Here is a 20,565-nt window from a genome sequence, read left to right as displayed (position 1 = left end):
AAGATGTAAAGAAGGATAATTTTTACTTTCACAGTTCTTTATTGACTAATAAAGTTCTTCTGAAAACGTAAGAAGGAAACTTAAGCATAGACAATTAAATGCAACTTACAGCTTATACTTATCATGAAAAATTACCAGTGAAAACTTTATAAAAAATGATTTATTAATGGTCTTTTTTAGTTAACTATGTCGGTTTAAAATTCAGTGCTATAAGTTGCATTAATTTTCTATGCTTAAGTTTCCTTCTCATTTTCTCAGCAAAAATTTATTAGTTAATATAAAATATGAAAAACTAATTATCCTCCTTTCTATGTTGTGCTCACAAATCATTATGGGAATATCTAATTGCAGTTATTAAAATCTGAAAAAAGCATGTCTGCGATGTTATCTTCACGCGATGATTTGTAGATACTTTATTTTTTACCACGATATTTTCGACGACGGTGTTTTTAAACTGCGAAGTTTTTGAATCGCTTTATTTTCGACGACAATGTTTTGTATCACGATGTTTTGTATCACGATGTTTTAGGGCTGCGATGTTTTCTCCCACGATGTTTTGTAGCACGACGTTTTCGCCTTGCGTTTTCTTCTCCGCGACGTTTTCGTTCGCGATGTTTTCGGCTGTGACCGTTTCGGACGTCATTTTGTTTTCACGAAGTAAAGGCATGTTTTTTTTTTTTTTTTACTCAACATTTTTTCCAACAATCTGCTAGCCGAATTACGCTTATACTACAACTTTTATGGAACAAAAATGCTTAATCATGACGAAGATTAGGTGCGAATTTCGGAGAAAGTGCAGAATCTCAAACTGCTTGCCGCGTTTTTAAGAATTGCACATACACGGTATCCATGTACACGTCGACCTATTTTTCACTTAAAAAAACATCCCAGAATTGCACAAAAATGGCATTGCGCACACGCTTGACTTCATCCATGTACACATCGATCTATTTTCACTTAAAAAGTCAAAGAAAATTGACAAAAATCTAATTCTTCTTACTCTTGTAAAAAGCGCCAAACAAATAAGTGGGCGATTCTGCACTTTAGCGGCGAAATTGTTTCTAAGTGCTTATTAGCTAAAAATCACGATCGGAATTTTCCGGAAAATGTCGCATGACATGTCTCATGATGTCTCATTTCTCTGAGACAAAATAATCTGTGATTCGAATGTGCACTTCTCAGATTATTGCTAAAGTCCTAGCTAGTAACCTTTATCGCCTTACCAAAATGTCGCCAAACTACCTGTTACCATATTCTAAAGATTGGCCATTATTGGAATTGTTTATTTAAGTATGTTTGCAGCACTTTAAAGGATAAGCGAGCTTGCTTTCTTTAATATTAAAAGTGTTCAGTTTATAAGGTATTTCTTCCTCCTTCTAGCATGTCTTCGGGGTGTAATGGTTAGCACACTAGGCGGTATTAGAAAATTTCAGATTCGAGTCCCGGCGAGGGACTGCTTATTTTTCGCGTCACCCGCATAAAAACAATCTTATGTCTCTACAGTGGCACCCGAACTAAAAGGCGGTGAATGATGATTATTCACCACTAGGATTTGGCGATTGCGTTCCCTAATCCCAGGTCGACCTTTAAAAGAGGGCGTATATAAGGTATTTCTTCCTCCTAGCATGCTTTGCTCTTCTAGCATGCCTCCGTGGTGCAATGGTTAGCACACTCGACGCGTATTCGAGAGGTCGAGGTTAGAGACCCGGCGAGGGCATTGGTCATTTTTCATGTACTCCTACTTCAAATAACCTAACAAATTTTTAAAGGAACTGCATTTATATACGCTTCTGGATTAAATACATAATATACAGGAAAAAATTACATTTTATTCAAAACAGCAACAATTTGAAAAATAAACAACTTAAATAAAAAATAGCTGACAAAAGAATAATAAGAAAAACAGAAATATATTGCATATAAAACGATATAAGATAGAAAATGAATATGTTTAGGCGCTAATGCTATACGAAATGGGTAAACATTTTAATTTTGTCTCTTGAGAAATTCAATTTGATGTTGAATTTCTTCACTATTGTCTTGTACATAAATTATGCAATATTACGCAGTATTAAAGCCAAGCAATATTAAAAATGCTTATAAAATCGGAAAAAAATGTTCTCTATGATTTCTTCGCTGCTTTAAAATTGTGCTGTGTCCCCAATCAAAACATTATTCCATTAACATAAACAACTTATCGAATCAGTCCATAAGTTCGTGCGCATTAAGATTATGCGTGGAATTCACTATGACGCATTTACTAACACAATACAGTTTTGAACCTGTTGAAACTTGTCATCGTATGACTAACATATTATTCAGTTCGTTACCAACTTTCGAAAATATTGAACGCATTTCAGTGCCCATAGAAGATGAATATAGATAATCAGTACAAACGTACTGTGCTACATTTTTTTTTATTTTCGTGTGGTGAATCTGCCAGGTTTGCAGCGATAAAAATTAATAGTGTACAAGGTGAACACACTATTAATGTAAGGACTGCGTAGAAATGGTTTAAAAAAATTTAAAGTTGGAAACAGCAGCATGGATGATGAACCCCGTTCAGGACCTTTTGAACTGTTAGAACCAAATCAAACGCTTGATTCAGAAGTTTATGGTGAACAACTTTGCCGTTTAAACTCAGAATTGATCAAAAAAACGTCCACGGTTGGTGAATATCAAGAAAGGGTTGTTTCATCGTGATAACGCTAGACCGTATACGGCTCGAACAACGCTGCAAAAAGTGAGTGAATTTAATTGGGAGCTTTTGCCACATCCTGCTTACTCCCCAGATATTGCTTCCAGGTGATTTTCACTTATGTCGTGCCTTACAAAATTTTTTACTGAGAAAAAAATTAAATTCTAAACAGGAAGTACACAACGAACGTTCAATTTTTTTTTTTTTTTTTTCGCATCAAAACCAGAGCCTTTCTACAGCAATGGCATAAAAAAGCTGCCTGTAAGATGGCGAGACAATGTAGATAATGGAGGAAATATATAATTGATTAAGGGGTATCAGAAATCCCTATACCGACAATGTTAAATTAGCCATTTTCGATGTACCTTTTCTCAAAATCTGTTGTAGATACAAGCTTGAATTTTTTTATGTAATTAAAGTATACCTATCTGATTATACTGAAATGAGCTTTTGAAACATTTTAAATTTTAGAGTAAATTAAAGAATATTTTGTTAGGCATAGTAAATTTTAGCACTTTTCTCACACAAAAAATTAAAAAAAAATTTGTTTCTAAGTTTATTACAAAAAGCTCATTTTATTAAATATTAGAGAACCTAATAAATAAGCCATAAAAAGTTTAGATACCTGTGAGTAGTAGTTCCTGAGAAAAAGTACATTGAGTATAAAAAAATAACGTTTGGAGAAAAACGCGTTTTTATGTAAAGATCCTCATTGATCAAAGCAGTCGATGACATATTAAAACTAGATTTTTTTTTACAGTTCTAATTCTCATAGAGATTAAAGAATGGTATTTTTAGAAAGATAAAAGTGTAGAGAATTTGAAAATGCAAAAATCTGAAATCACAATTTTTCGAAGATTTTGGGGTTCCAACACCCCTTAAAATGTTAAATTGTGTTTTTTTTTTTTTTTTTTTTTTTTTTTTTTTTTTTTTTTTTATAATTTTCAAAAATTTACTAAAAAAATAAGCACGAATTTATGGACTGACCCAATATATATAAGCTTATTCCTAGAAGGATTTATAATTGTTTGAAGTATTGGGCCATGCGAAAGAAAAGTACATAAAAATGTGGTTTTGAATCTATTACACTTTTTATGTATTTCAAGACATTTATACATTGTGGGTTCCACCCTTTTAATCTAACAGCTAAGTGTGTAGGAACCCCTCGTGAACAGTTAACCGAATAATCGCTTTAGTTCATGAACAGAGAATAAACTCGAGAAGGGTTAATTACCCTTTATTTCTCAAAATAAGAAATAAGCAGACGGCCCCTTTCTCAGGCGTACAGCAAAGCCTCCACTTGGTCTTCAACTCACAGTAATAAGACTTAACTAAAAAGATATATCTAAAGCTATCAAAATTCTGAGTAGTTGTCGCCTAAATATCGAATAAGCTAGCGAAGCTATTAAGGGCCGAGCGTAGTAACAGCTTGGAGCGTAGTAACAGTAATACGGCCGAGCGTAGTAACTAGCTTATAAAGACTTAGCCAAAAGTTGAACGCGCGCTTAGTTAGCAAGTCTGAGGCTTTCTCTCTAAGTCAGTGGAACCTCGACTTAAATAACACTCATTTGCATTAAACGCGATTCTAAAAACACATTCTGGCAGGAAATTGTAAGCTGAAATTAGGAAGGAATGGAAAGTAGCTTTAACTAAAATGAACTGTTAAAAACTTAGGATAAACCTTACAACGGCTAATCTTTGGAATATGGTAACAGGTAGTTTGGCGATATTTTGGTAAGGCGATAAAGGTTACTAGCTAGGACTTTAGCAGTGCACATGGATAAAGTCAAGAGTGTACGCAATGCCATTTTTGTGCAGTTCTGGGATGTTTTTACTTCCTTGTACGAAGTAAAAAGAAAGTATTGTAATCGCGAAAAGTTTCAGGCAGCATATTTCACCGAAAATATCCATTTTGACCGCTATCGAAAGCAATTTAACGATGTTTTTGTGTGATAATAAAAAACTCTTTTCCTTCAATATATATATATATATATATATATATATATATATATATATGTATGTATGAAACTGCTTTAAAATTAATTCTGAACAGAATCTTTCGTGGCGTCTGTACGAACGTATGTACGTACGTACGTATCTCGCATAACTCAAAAACGAGTAGCCTCAGAACGTTGAAATTTTGTATATAGGACTGCTATAACATGTAGACGTGCACCTCGTATTTTGGTTGCAATAGGCCGCACCAAAGGTATATAAATATATTTATATATATATCCACTCTGTTACCCGGCTCGGTGATCTCAGTTTCTTTACTCTTATATGTTTGAAAATTGTACATTTGTTGCTTTAAAAATGATTGTATTATGTTGTTGTTATCTTCCGGTTAAGGTTCTTATGCCTTTAGTAAATGTGTATGCAATATTTTTAGAATTATCAACAATTTTAAAGTTGTCTAAGTGCCGCTAAGCCTTTTTTTTTTATGGTGGCCATTGATGTTTACATTTGAAACAGGAAAATAGTGGATTTGTTGCCAATCTAGAGAAACTTAGCTTCGCAACAACAAAGATAACGCATTCATTTATTATTGCCAATTAAATCATGTTTAATACTGTCTGGAATTTTTTCGAGGAAATAAGTATTTCAGATTTACTTCCTAACTTTTAGTATAGATATTTTTAGTTTTTATGTATTTTTGCCTTCTCGCGAAGTGAGAACTGAATTAATTGAGAAATATTCAATCGTCTGTGAAAAACTGTTTCTTTTTTGCTTTGTTTGCTTAATTTCTTTTATACATCGTTCTAGCTTTATTATAGTATTTGAATAGAACATGTGGCAACGATTAGATAATTCTATTCTTTAAATGATATAAATTTTGTGCATTATGAGTTATAATATGAATGAAATATATAAGTTAACTGTTATATAATTATTGGATTATATAACAGTTAACGGTACTATTCCGTTTTGAGGACCGTAAAAAAAGTGCAGCGAAAATGTATGCGCAAATGTGCCAAATCTAGCAAACGCGCCCATTTAACAGCACGCCATTGAAATACTAGTTTAATTTTTAAATCTTTTTTTTTTTTTTTTTTTTTTTGATATTCTATGAATTTCACAATTTGGGAATTGCCCATGACCAAAAGTCTGCAATAGAATTTTGGGTAAAGAGCAGAATCATCCACTGTTTGACGCGTTTTTAAGAATTGCACATACTCGGTATCCATGTACACATCGATCCATTTTCACTTCAAAAAAAAATCCCAGAATTGCACAAAAATGGCACTGCGCACACCCTTGACTTTATCTATATACCCATCGACCTATTTTTTCTTAAAATGTAAAAGAAAATTGACAAAAATGCAAATGTTCTTACCCTTATAAAAAGCGGCAAACAAATAAGTGGGCGATTCTGCACGTTACCGAGAATTTTTTCAAAGAAAAAGCATCATTCATTATAGAAAATTACGTTTGAACAACCAACGAGATGAAATTATGCTTTAGCGATAAGTCGGTAGCGCAATAGCGATGCAGGCATCCATTCATTTATGTTTAGCAATTTTTATATAAGTATTATATGAAATTAACCTTTCATCTAAATTAAAACATCAATCTTAAATAGTTATTTACTATTATACTTCCTTTCTTGCGTTAGGGTTGCCGCAATTATTTTTGGCAGCCCTGGCATCAACAATAGTTTGGCGATTTTTTACGGCCCTCAAAACCGAATAGTACCCAGTTAACTTAGTTTCCGTTATATAATTATTAATACTGTTAAGTGAATCTAGCGCCAGAGTGTAGCTAGGTTAAACAAATACTAGAGTGAATTTTAAAGAATGCATTTATTCTATTGTGGTTTATGCGCTGTCGGCGAAGAAGATTTAATTCAAACCAATAAGTTTAAATGAAATGCAAGAAAAAATGCGTAGAATTTAATATTCCGTACAAGGAAGTCATGTGGTGTACACATCAGATTTTTTATTTTAAGTGAAAATGGGTCGACTTGTACATGGATACCGTGTATGTGGAATTCTTAAAAACGCGGCAAGCAGTTTGCGATTGTGCACTTTCTCCCAATTTCGCGCCTAATATTCGTCATGATTAAGCACTTTTGTTCCATTAAAGTTCTAGCATAAGCGTAATTCGGCTAGCAGATTGATGGGAAAAAAATGTTGAGTTAAAAAAAAAAAAAAAAATGCCTTTACTTCGTGAAAACAAAATGGCGTCGAAACAAAAACTAGCAGTTTGCTGTAGCAGGGTTGGTCGCTAAATTTTCGCCAGAAAGTCGCCAAGTTACCATAATCCAAAGATTAACCCTTACAACTTTTCTAGTGTCTTAAATTTTAAATATTATATTTATTGTTTTATAAATTTTCCAATAACTTTAGGAAAAGAAGACTTATTAATATTTTTATTTGTACCAATTATTCAATATTTTGTAAACTAGCATAAGCGTAATTCGGCTAGCAGATTGATGGGAAAAAAATGTTGAGTTAAAAAAAAAAAAAAAAATGCCTTTACTTCGTGAAAACAAAATGGCGTCGAAACAAAAACTAGCAGTTTGCTGTAGCAGGGTTGGTCGCTAAATTTTCGCCAGAAAGTCGCCAAGTTACCATAATCCAAAGATTAAACCTTACAACTTTTCTAGTGTCTTAAATTTTAAATATTATATTTATTGTTTTATAAATTTTCCAATAACTTTAGGAAAAGAAGACTTATTAATATTTTTATTTGCACCAATTATTCAACATTTTGTAAACTACCATCTTACTAGCTTCATTCATTATGCTTTTAATTAAAATATTAAAATAGCTAACGGTATTTAAAAAAGAAAAATCCAAAAGAGAAAAATCAAGGGGGGAATAAAAACCTGCTGAATATATCCATTAGAGGTTCAGGAATTCCAGTCGCTGTACAAGAAAGAAACATTTGTTCCCCGAAAACTGCTCTTATGTTTTCGGAAGCGTATATTATGTGAGGTTCACCTGAAAAAAGAATAAATATATCCGCATGTACTAGACATATATTAGTTGTTTAAAATACGTATTAAAAATACATTGGAAAATTTTAATTTCTTATCATTTATTATATCACAGTGTAATAACACTTGCTAAATACTACTTATGTCAACGGCTTGTTACTTGCAATGCAATCAAATATGAAATTATTGCCTAATAATTAGGTTGAACATTCAGGCAATGAAAGGAACAATTAAAATAGAATTTATTTACCGCAGCTTCAAAATTACACACTGAATGCAGCATATAATAAGGCAATAGAAACTAAACAATTCTTTCTGTGCATATATCCTTAATGCAAAGTTTGTAACACCTGCTGTGGGCCCCAGGTAATTTACCTAATCAATACAGTAAACATAAATGTATGTTAAGTACCTTTACTGCCATTCTCCTTTTCTGCCAGAATGCTAATTTTAGCTCGCGCGTATTCAAATGAGGCAGAAAGAAATAGCCTTTAGAGGGAGGTTTCTGATTATTTAGACAGAGCGTGTTCCGCCTGATGAAGGCCACGTTACTAGTTGAAATTCTGCGATAGCAGTCTGTCTTTGGCTTTCCTTTTTTACTTCCTTGTACGAAGTAAAAAGGAAGTATTGTAATCGCGAAAAGTTTCAGGCAGCATATTTCAACGAAAATATCCATTTTGACCGCTATCGAATGCAATTTAACGATGTTTTTGCGTGATATCTGTACGTAAGGACAGAATAAAAGACTCTTATCCTCCAAAAAAGTTATAAAACTGCTTTAAAATTAATTATGAAAAGAATTTTTCGTGGCGTCTGTACGAACGTATGTACGTACGTGCGTACGTACGTATCTCGCATAACTCAAAAACGAGTAGCCTGAGAACGTTGAAATTTTGTATATAGGAGTGCTGAACGCTGCTCAAGTGGACTGCCGCCCTTAACTATAGTAAGCCTTACGGTATTTGTTTCCACTTGGCAGATGCTGTCTAATCATGACTCGCTGATCCGACAGCATTTATTATTTCAAAATCTTAGGTTTCATAATCACTCATTATTTTACATAGGTTTTTAGTATCTATAACTGCCTGGTTGTTAACTCAAGTTCTATTTTAACTACTACGCTGCTAACTATACTACACTACTTTAACATGGGCAATGTTGCTATACTTCCTTTTCACTACAATACTACTTCAATGTTTTACACTAGACCACACTACATTTTACACTGAGTACTATACATTGTAACAATATCATATATAAATGCAAGACATAGAAGAATATATTAATGCAAGACATAGAATATCCTATATAAATGCAAGACATAGTAAACCTGGTTATAAATATAATACGATAATATTAGATAATTTTTCTATCGCAAAATTTCGAGTACATACAATGCCTACAAAACTTTACACTCTAGTACTATAAGCTACAAAAGTACAAACTCGGCTAGAATTGCATTTTACACTGGGTACAATACATTGTGATTCTATTATATATATGTACAAAATTTACAAAATATATAAGCATTAAAGTCGCATAACCTCATACTACTACTTATACAGATATACTGAACAATTACTGTAAATACAGTAGCTCTATATCTTGATTACAATTCACACTGTACTAGTTAGCCATATAATTACAAAATTAAGAAATAATATACAATGTTAATCAAACCATACACTGTTATTCATTATTGATGCAGGTACCCAAAGATAATACTATAAATGAAAAATGCTAAGGTTAGGTTACAATACACTTTTCAAAACCATTCCTAGTTAGCAAATACAGTGGAACTACCAACAACATGATTTAACCATTGATATTTCAAGCATAAAGCATAATCCAATTTATATTCTGTACTCTAACTTAAAAAAAAAAAAAAAAAAAATCTTTTATTTTTCCCTTTTGGGGGGGGGGTAACAATAGGTTATGCCTCCATCTATGCTGAGTAAATAAATAAATATAATTCTGCCAATGATGGAATAGAAACAATTTAACAATGATACAGTTATATAACTAGTAATTTTTACAATACGTTTTAATGATTCTTTCAGTTATGAGACTTATTAATTGTAGGGTAATCTAAAAGTCACAAAGATGTGTACAATGAAAAATTAAGAATCTATGCACTAGTGTGGTTAAATCACACAAACATTGAACAGTTCAAGGTTCTGCAATGGTAATAAAGCTAATGTTATGTCATTCACAAGGAAGTCTTTACCCTAAGATGATCCTTTAATTGTGAGCGTACAAGGTACAGATGTGTGCAGTAATTGTCAATTATTCTGAAGTGTTCGCTCTGTTTATGCCTGCATGACTCTGTGCACAGTACTTTAATACCTCATTCAATTTGCGTTTAGCAATACTATTCTTGCAGATTGTTTCTGCCCATTGTGGCCAAAATAAATCACTTGGTCTCCTCAGGTGATAAGGTTTGGTGGATGCACAATGGAAGAGATAGTGATCTGGATCACCTACCTCTCCCCATTCACAGAATTCTGTTCCGCTTAAGTGGAACCTCTTTAAATAGGTAGGGAATGGTCCATGTCCAGAAAAAAAGTGGGTGTGTGCACCGTTCGTGACTTTTGCTACAGTTCCCACTTTTGGAAGAAAAGTGTAGGTCCTTCTACCCGTGGGTGCTGAGTCCCACCTTTCCTGCCACTGGCATAATAAATTTTCAAGAGTACTTCTCTTGAGATAAGAGGTTGGGAGTTTCACAGGATATTCTCTCCGGCTTTTATCATTTGATGCCGATTTGGCAAGCTCATCTGCCTTTTCATTGCCTGTGATGCCCACATGAGCTGGGACCCAGACCAAGTGTGGACGTAAGGATATATAGGAGTGCTATAACATGTAGATGTGCACCTCGTATTTTGGTTGCAATCGGCCGCACCAAACATATATAAATATATTTATATATATATATCCACTCTGTTACCCGGCTCAGTGATCTCAGTTTCTTTACTCTTATATGTTTGTAAATTGTACATTTTTTGCTTTAAAAATGATTCAATTATGTTGTTCTTACCTTCCGGTGAAGGTTTTTATGCCTTTCGTAATTCTGGAATCAATATTTGTACAATTATCAACAATTTAAAAGCTCTTTAAGTGCGGTTAAGTTTTAAATAACATGGCGGACATATTTGTTTACATTTGAAACAGCAGAATTGTAGATTTGTTGCCACTCTACAGAGACTAAGCTTCGCAACAACAAAGATAACGCCTTCATTTATTATTGCGAATTAAATCACGCTTAATCCTTTCTGGGAATTTTTCGAGGAAATAAGTGTTTAAGATTTACTTCGTAATTTTTAAGGCAGATATTTTGAACTTTTATGTATTTTTGCCTTGTTCCGAAGTGAGAACGGAATTAATTGAATGAGATATACTCAATCGTCTGTGAAAAACTATTTCTTTTCTGTTTTGTTTGCTTAATTTGTTTCATACATCGTTTTGGCTTTATTATAGTATTTGAATAGAGCATGTGGCAACGATAATTCTTCAAATGATATAAATTTTGTGCATTGAGTGTCGTTATAATAAACAAATATAGTGAATTTTAAAGAGCGCATTTATTCTATTGTGGTTTATGCGCTGTCGTCGAAGTAGATTTAATTCAATCCAATCAATTTAAATGAAATTCAAGAAAAAAATGCGTATAATTTAATATTCCGTACAAGGAAGTCATGTGGTGTACACATCAGATTTTTTATTCTTGCCAATAATGCTTGTCACGCCAGTATTGGTTTCAGCCAACTTGAGCTTTAATTCTCTCTATGTAGCTTTTGACTAACTTAGACGAAATCCTATTTTTTAAGTTACGTTATAAATGGTAGCTGGTTTTGTAACCACAAGAAAAGCCTTCTCTTGACCATTTGATTTCTTAATAAAAAGGGTCTTTTACACCTTTCTTACGTTCTGTGTTTTCTCACAAGACACAGCGATAATTCGCTTTAGCCATCCATAGTCCAAGAATGTGAGACTCTAGGTATTAGTTATGTTCTGTGACACAGAATTAAAATTCTTTATAATTGTTCTACCTCACATTCTGTGAGTGATTAATTTAAAATATGCAAGCGTAAAATTGTGGGCCAACCTGGATCTGGCTTCAGCACCTTCCTTTCTAAACTGAATAAATTCAATAATTTTAATTCAACTTGGATAGAGAGCTTTACCTGGACCGCGATAAGACAAGACCAGCTAAAGATCAAGGTTGTAATAGATGAATGCGTAGTAATGTAGAGGGCAGAGCCCAGCAACAGGAGTGCACATTTGCAGTAAAGACCATAGTGGGTCCACTTGTTCTTTATTTCATAAATTACGATTTCATATTTTTAATTTTAGAATTTCTGCATGCCATCTTACGAGATTTAAACTGATGATCTATAATCCGGAAAAATCGATAATCCGGAATCGCCGAAGTCCCGACGAGTCCGGATTAACGACTTTTGACTGTATTATACTCTTAAAGCTCCTACACTGTTCTGTCTGTACCCTGTTGTTGGTAACCACTAGCATTTCTCTATGTATTGTTTGAATTTCTATATGCATAATTGTACGAGTATCATATGCATGCCTATTATTAACTTGTAACTCTATGTAATTCTACGCACTTGTACCTCTTTAATCATATGTAATGCAACAATAGTGTATATTTTCATATTCAGTTGTAATCAACTATTACTTGATTAATGCGGTATGACAATAGAATGTTGGCAACTCTTCAAGGGCCCCGTAACCGCGCCTATGTTGTGAACACTCCTTTTTACTTTTTACGAAGTAAAAAGGAAGTATTCTAATCGCTAAAAGTCTCAAGCGGAATATTTTAAAGAAAATATCCATTTTGCCCGTGATCGAATGCAATTTAACGATGTTTTTGCGTGATATCTGTACGTAAGGACGGAATAAAAGACTCTTTTCCTCCAAAAAAAAAAAAAAAAAAAAATTATAAAACTGCTTTAAAATGAATTCCGAAGAGAATTTTGCGTGGCGTCTGTACGAACGTATGTACGTAAGTATGTATCTCGCATAACTCAAAAACGAGCAGCTTCAGAACGTTGAAATTTTGTACGTATATAGGGACTGCTATAACATGTAGATGTGCACCTCGTATTTTGGTTGCAATCGGCCGCACAAACCAATTTCTTTTATACATCATTCTAGCTTTGTTATAGTATTTGAATAGAACATGTGGCAACGATTAGATAATTCATTAAATGATATAAATTTTGTGCATTCTGAGTTATAATATGAACGAAATATAATACTAGCGCCAGACTGTCGCTGTGGTAAACAGAATAAATTTTAAAGAATGCATTTATTCTATTGTGATTTATGCGCTGTCGGCGAAGTAGATTTAGATCAATCCAATAAGTTTAAATGAAATGCAAGAAAAAATGCGGATAATTTAATATTCCGTACAAGGATGTCATGTGGTGTACACATCAGATTTTTTTCTAGTAATAGAACATTAAATTTGCGGTGTCCACGGAGTTGTGTTACCGTGGGATGGTCCTCTTTGGCATCTCCCTGCTGGGTTGGCACTGAATTCCGTATGGATATACACAGATGGGTATGGGTATACACGGACCGCACACCACTCTCTCCCATTCCAATTCATAAATCTCTCATGTTTATAGTAAAGTTACTTACCACTTAAATCTATATAAATTGTGGAATGAGTGAAAGTCATGACGAAAGGAGGTAGAAAGGAAAGAAGTAAATCAAGTAACATTTCGTTAGTAAAGCTTCAACATAAATGTCAGAAGTTCAGCCTGTTATATACACTTAATTTCAGTTGGAATTAATAAACCATAAAAATTTTGCTTACTAATACGATTCATAGCTTCATTGAATCCGATTTCAGTTGAGCAGGGCATGAGGAAACGATATCACTTAAGGGAGCTCATACACCTTAAACCCCTTATGATCTTCGAATATGTGATTGTTGCAAGAATTGGAATAACTTATTTATTTTAAAAGTAATTACTTCCAACTTTTTATGACTGACTACATAATATAGCTGCTTTCTGAAATCGTAATCAGGAAGTTTGTGTTGCCACAAATATTTTTGTAATTTAATTCGTTTTGTGGCAAAATGTTTCGTCATGTTTCCACCTTGCGCGCGCAGTTTAAAATTATCTGTTGCAATATTTAATTCCATAGTTTACATATAGCTTTTATAACATTTGGAAACTACTGTAAACCAAAAAACCTGAGAATTTTATGTTAATTTTTTTTTATTTGGAATTGAGTTTATAAAATGTATTTTATTAAAAAAAATCTGTAATGTTTTCGTGGATAAAATTTTTTAGTATTAAAATATTCATCAGACTTTTATTTCAGTTAGAAAATAGTGCCGATATAAAGAATTCCATCAAATTTCAAGTATGTACCGGTAGCCATTTTTAAAATATCGTGCGCGCAAGGTGGAAAAATGACGAAATATTTTCTCACAAAGTGGATTAAATTACAAAAATATTTGTGGCAACACAAACTTTCTGGTTACTAGTTTCCAAAGCAGCTATATTATGTAGTCAGCTGTAAAAATTTGGAGGGAATTACTTTTAAAATAAATAAAATATCTCCATTCTTGCAACAGTCGCATATTCGAAGCTCATAAGGGGTTTAAGGTGTATGAAACCCCTTAAAGCCATATTATAACAATACAGGGCTAACATAAATGATTCAGTCATTTTGAAATGGCTATATTTTCAAAAGTATTACGCGTACATACATTAAAAATATATGAAAAGAACCACAAATTCACCAAGTTTTTCGGATAACCGGAAGGTTGCTTCATCGCTGAATATCATATTGGTGGTGAAACCTTCGTCCTCCAAATTTGACGTCAGAATCTAGTCTACAGGCGAAGTCCTACGGATTGAATTTTTATAGGAGCTGCACATGGTACGGTTTTGAAATGCAACCATTGACACAAAAACTTCCACACAGTTTCTTGTGGTATTCCGAACGTCTGGTCATTTGAGTGGACGAACATCTGGACAATAATGCTACAAAGTGTATGGAATGAGCTCGATTATCGTCTGGACAGTGTAAACCAAAAATATCGCAGACGGAAACATCGCTGAGAAAACAACGTGAGGCGAAAGCGTCATGGTACAAAAAACATCGTAGGAGAAAAGAAAGCGAAGAGAAAACATCGCGGCACAAAATATCGTCATCGAAAATACAGCAGTTCAAAAACTTTGCAGTTTAAAAACATCGTCGTGGAAATTATCGTGGTAAAAAAAAAGCACCTACAAATCATCGCATGACGATAACATCGCACACATTCATGTTTCATGTTTAAAAAGCCGTAAATGCATTTTCGCTTAATGACTTGGGAGCACAAGAAGAAAAGAAAAGAATTTTCATTTTTGCGTTTCATAATTTTCAATGAACTAATCAATGGTTGTGTGAAAAAGCAAGAAGGAAACTTAAGCATTTAAAAAATTGAAAATGAGTAGAAAATTAATGCAACTTATAGCACTTAATAGAATTTTAAATTTACATAGTGAAGTAACAAAGATTATTAATAAATTCATTTTTTATTATAATGTTTTACTCATAATTTTTGATGAAAAACACAGCCTAAAAATGTTTAGGAAAAAGAAGATAAAAACACTGCACGAGGTTACCTCTATAAAAATCGCTTAGTTAATTTTCAAATTACTTTCTTTCACATTTTTTAATCTGATAGTGTTTTGATGAAAATTCTATCTTGTTTTGTTTTCTTTTATTCTTAAAGTGTCGTTAACATTTCTTAAACTTCCAAATCTTTATGCGAATATGCATTTATAACTTTTAAAACCTGAAAAACGTATGTGTGCGATGTTATCGTCATGCGGTGATTTGCAGGTGCTTTATTTTTTACCATTTTTTTAAATTGCGAAATTTTTGAACCGCTTTATTTTCGACGATGCTATTTTGTACCCCGATGTGTTAGAATTGCGATGTTTTTTCTTTGCTTTCTTTTCTCCCACAATGTTTTGTACCACAACGTTTTCGCTTTCCTCGGCGACGTTTTCGATTGTAACCGTCACGGGCGTATACTGAACACTTGTAGAGGGATGTATGAACTTGGCGAGTTTGTAGTTCTTTTCATATATATTTCGTGTGCGTACTTGAAATACTTTTGAAACTATAGCTTTTCCAAATACAGTTTATTAACATCATTCTCGCATCAGCTAGTTTAAATCGTCATTTGGACGAAATTTACTGAGGCTGACGAAATTAAAAATTAAAGCTGCGAAATAAAATTTTAAAAATGGGCAGAAAATTCAAAGTTAATAATGACACAGCACTATTTCATGGCATTGTTTTCAGATTTTTAAAATGTCATTTACGAATTTAAGTAGAGAATGTCTTTCTAAATGGGAATAAGCATTCATCTTGAAGTAGAAAATGAAAACGTTAAATTTTTATAATAACGTAAAATATCTCGGTGTTATCCATATTTCCTAAGGCAATATCGAATTGTTTCATTTTAAGGGAACGGTGGATTTTAAAATTTATTTTTTTTAATTTTTTGTGTTTTCAACAAGAAATTTTATACATCTACGTATAATAACATCAGTTTATAAAATATATGATCAAAATTTCAATTTATTTTAAATAAAAAAATTTATAAAATATATGATCAAAATTTCAATTTATTTTAAATCAAAATTTTTAAAACAAATAATTATTTTAATTAAAGATTTAAAATGCTCCTTGCGGGCTAATTTTCATCATTTTTTCCTAATTTTTCCTTTAAGTTATAAAGACTTGACAAAAGTTTTAGTCTATCCATTATTGAATATGATGGATAAGAAATTGGATAATCTTTGGAATATGGTAACAGGTAGTTCGGCGACATTTTGGTAAGGCGATAAAGGTTACTAGCTAGGACTTTAGCAGTGTACATGGATAAAGTCAAGAGTGTGCTTAATGCCATTTTTGTGCAATTCTGGGATGTTTTTTTAAGTGAAAATAGGTCGACGTGTACATGGATACCGTGTATGTGCAATTCTTAAAAACGCGGCAAGCAGTGGGCGATTCTACACTTTCTCCCAATTTCGCGCCTAATCTTCGTCTTGATCAAGCACTTTTGTTCCATAAAAGTTCTAGCATAAGCGTAATTCGGCTAGCAGATTGATGTGAAAAAATGTTGAGTTTAAAAAAAAAAAAAATGCCTTTACTTCGTGAAAACAAAATGGCGTCCAAAAAAAAAAAAAAAAAAAAACTAGCAGTTTGCTGTAGTAGGGTTGGTCGCCAAAAAATCGCCAAGTTACCATAATCCAAAGATTAACCAAAATATCTATTTTGACCGCTATTCGAATGCAATTTAATGATGTTTTTATGTGACTAGTCTGCTGTTTCAAATGTAAACAATCAATGGCCGCCATAAAAAAGGCTTAGCGGCACTTAAACAACTTTAAAATTGTTGATAATTATAAAAATATTGCATACAGATTTACTAAAGGCATAAAAACCTTAACCGGAAGATAAGAACAACATAAATCAATCATTTTTAAAGCAAAAAATGTACAAGTTACAAACATATAAAAGTAAAGAAACTGAGATCATTGAGCCGGGTAATAGAGTGGATATATATATAAATATATTTATATACGTTTGTCGCGGCCATTGAAACCAAAATACGAGGTGCACATCTACATGTTATAGTAGTCCTACATACAAAATTGCAACGTTCTGAGGCTACTCGTTTTTGAGTTATGCGAGATACGTTCGTACAGACGCCACGAAAAATTCTCTTCAGAATTCATTTTAAAGCAGTTTTATAATTTTTTGGAGGAAAAGAGTGTTTTATTCTGTCCTTACGTACAGATATCAGGCAAAAACATCGTTAAATTGCATTCGATAGCGGTCAAAATGGATATTTTCGTTGAAATATGCTGCCTGAAACTTTTCGCGATTACAATACTTCCTTTTTCTTCGTAGAAGGAAGTAATAACCTAATGACACTACAGCACTTAAATGATGAATATTGCATAATCACAAAATATAAAGAAAACCGCTGAAAATAATTTCAAAGAGCATATAAACTGTTGCGTTAAATTGGTAGAGAGCAGAGTGCTTAGAGTTAATCCAAGATGGCGTCAAAAAGGAATTAACAACGAAACTGAAATGCAAAGGTGTCAAACTTACTCTCGTTGCAATAGCGACCTCTCCATCTTCCAATACAAGAGCATGACCCGTCGAAACGGTTACAATGCCCACCGTTATAACAGTTGCATATTCCAAGGCAATTCACGCCAAAATTGTTTGGCGGACACCCTAGAAAGAGATCACATGTTTAATGAATTTTAGCGTTAACTCAGATGTTATATAAATTATGAATGCATCAAAATAAGAGAAGTTTTGTTTACAGTTTTCGCTCTGGTGATAAAGATTTCTTCTACAACATAATTTACAAACTTTTAGAACAACTTGTACACAGTACTAGTATGTTCTGGTTCGATGACAGAATTCATTTCACAATAGAGGAAAAATTGGTGGCTAAGAAGTTGCTTTTGAATAATTTACTCTTTATTCCACAGTTTAAAAAAATATTATCTTCAGAAGGCCGAGATTTGACATTTCAATGTAGTCAAAGTGTAGGTCTTTATGAAGTCTTTAAATATTCCCTAGAAACAGCAATTCCTCCTGTATCAAAGAAATTTATGCAGTTAAAAGATTTGCGCGAAGGAGGAAACTTGACATAAGTGATAAGCAAACTACAAACTGGTAGTAATCATTCTTTTTATTGAGCATACATGGCATTAGAAAGCAGTGGGTGCAACGGTCGTATTTATGCCCTACTGCAGTAAAGTGAACAGGAAGGTAGTGCCATCTGTGGGCAAAATTAGTAACTAAAAATTAAAATTAATTTAATAGAATTTTAAAAGCGTTAGGAAAGACTGGATTGGACTTAAAATCATTAACTAAACAAGCTAAATCTTTGTGAATGTGAATTTGAAGTTTCGTATGAAGGAACGTGAATCTTATGCCCGAAAAGACGGAATTAATAAGTCTTCAACAGCTAATCATAGTTGGGAATGTAATTATAATTCCCATTAGTTGATTTTGGGTCTTCAAAAATTATCCAAAATGTTTCTTCCATTGCCGAATTAGGTTTTCTTGAAGCTTTTCACATTCACAAAGATTTAGTTAGTGACTTTAAGACCAATCCAGCCCTTCCTAATGCTTTTAAAATTCTATTAACTTAATTTTTAATATTCGTTAGTAATTTTGAGGACAGATGGCGCTACCTCCCTGCTCGCTTTACTGTAGTAGGCAATCAATAGGATCGTTGCCCCCGCTGCTTTCCAGTCTTCCAAATTTCTTGTTTACTGAAGAAGAGGGACTTGCTGTTTGCTCTCGAAATCAATTGAGTTTTTTGTCTAAATCGACGTCAAATACAAGGTTGTTTCTTTACTAATTTTAAATTAAGTATTACTTTTATTTACTTAACAGCAAGCTTCGGAATGCAGGTTTTTTCCAATTATTATTTTTAAACATTGAAATCCACTTCAGAAATTCGTGCGGTAGACTCATTTTCTATAAATGGATGACCAGAATTCTCTTTAATTTTTCAAAACATTTCAAATTTTGCTGTGACATTTTCAAATTTTGCTTACGTGTCTGACAATCGAGACCCGTGTAGCCTGCTTCACAGACACCTTCGCAGAATCCCATTATCTTGTCGCAAGGAGTCGTTGAATTTTCGTGACAATGACAGATTGACGCACAGTTGTATCCGAAGCTTCCTGGGGTACATTCTGTAAGAAAGTTGTTTTAAAATATCATTAGAAAAGTATGAATGGCTGGAAAGGTGAATGGTTGGTTGGTATAATGGCACAGAAAAAAACATGTGCTGCTTGTTGAGTATTTTATGTTAATTAAAAGATCATTAGGATTTATACACTTACTATAACTATCTTCTCTTCCGTAGTAATAACTAGAACGCAAATTAGTGGTTGAGTATTTAAGTCAAGGATTTTGAATTTTTCAGAACTTCAGCCCGCGTCGCCTGCAATACGTTTTATCGTCCAGCTCTTCCAGTAAATATCCTGGCTTTAGCAGTTTCGCTAGCTGACGTTAGAACGCGCCATTAAAATATAGAGTAAGATTAAATTGCCTACTTTCTCTAGTCACGACTACGTCATCTTGAATTTGAATCTTCGGTGTCCGCCGAAGACATCGCGGAGAAAATAATGCAAAGCAAAAACGTCGTCAAAAAACGTTATGGGAGAAAAGAAAGTAAGAAGAAAACATCGCAGTTCTGAAACATCATGTTCCAAAACATCGTAGTCGAAACTGTCATGGTAAGAAATAAAGAACTTACGAATCATCGCTTGACGATAGCATCGCAGACATGCTTTTCTCAGGCTTTAAAAATTGTAATTGTGTATTCCCACAATGATTTGTGAGGATCAGCAGAAATGTGGAATATTTTTTAAATTCGAATCTTCCCAGTGATTTATGTCAAAGCGAGCTAGCTTCCGTTAATGTTCCCATGCTGAACTCAGCATAAACAGTGGACCTGCGGTAAAATCACTGAACACTAATAGTGTTCGCCAAATGAGTTGGCTGCATGGCATTTTATTTCCCTAACCTTGAGAGAATACAAGCCAGTTCCTGAGAAAGTTCTCCACAAAGGCATCCCTTCCCTAAAGCAGATAGCGCTAGCTAGTGTGCTTTGCCCTAATTCAATCTCATGCATGTTTATGATTGCTATGTTATTAACATTTACAAACCTATGCTCTTATGCACAGGTTTGTAAATGTTAATGTTAGGTTTGTAAATTCATATCTCCTACTGAAATATTATGTACCTGATATGTTTTATCAAAACTAACAAATCAGCATCGAAAAGATTAACAGCACGATGTACATGAAAATGTTAATGTCCCTTTAAGGGGACTCGTACACCTTAA

The 20,565-nt window shown here is 33.3% G+C and overlaps 1 protein-coding gene across 2 annotated transcripts in view; it reads right to left on the bottom strand.

The window, feature by feature from the left end:
• The window catches only part of LOC118191914 (uncharacterized), a 117,855-nt gene that overhangs the window by 20,691 nt on the left and 76,599 nt on the right, over positions 1-20,565 (bottom strand). For both annotated transcript variants that reach the window (XM_085812585.1, XM_085812586.1), the window contains 3 exons: positions 19,268-19,408; positions 17,796-17,924; positions 7,527-7,641 (listed from right to left, as the gene is read on the bottom strand). In XM_085812585.1, the coding sequence (XP_085668711.1) occupies positions 7,527-7,641; positions 17,796-17,924; positions 19,268-19,408 (385 nt within the window). The remainder of the gene's footprint in view (positions 1-7,526; positions 7,642-17,795; positions 17,925-19,267; positions 19,409-20,565) is intronic.

This window comes from Stegodyphus dumicola, chromosome 3 (assembly GCF_044657685.1).
Source record: "Stegodyphus dumicola isolate Sdum_Otavi_A_Nest chromosome 3, ASM4465768v1".
NCBI lineage: Eukaryota > Metazoa > Arthropoda > Arachnida > Araneae > Eresidae > Stegodyphus > Stegodyphus dumicola.
This window is presented reverse-complemented; position numbering and strand designations above follow the sequence as displayed.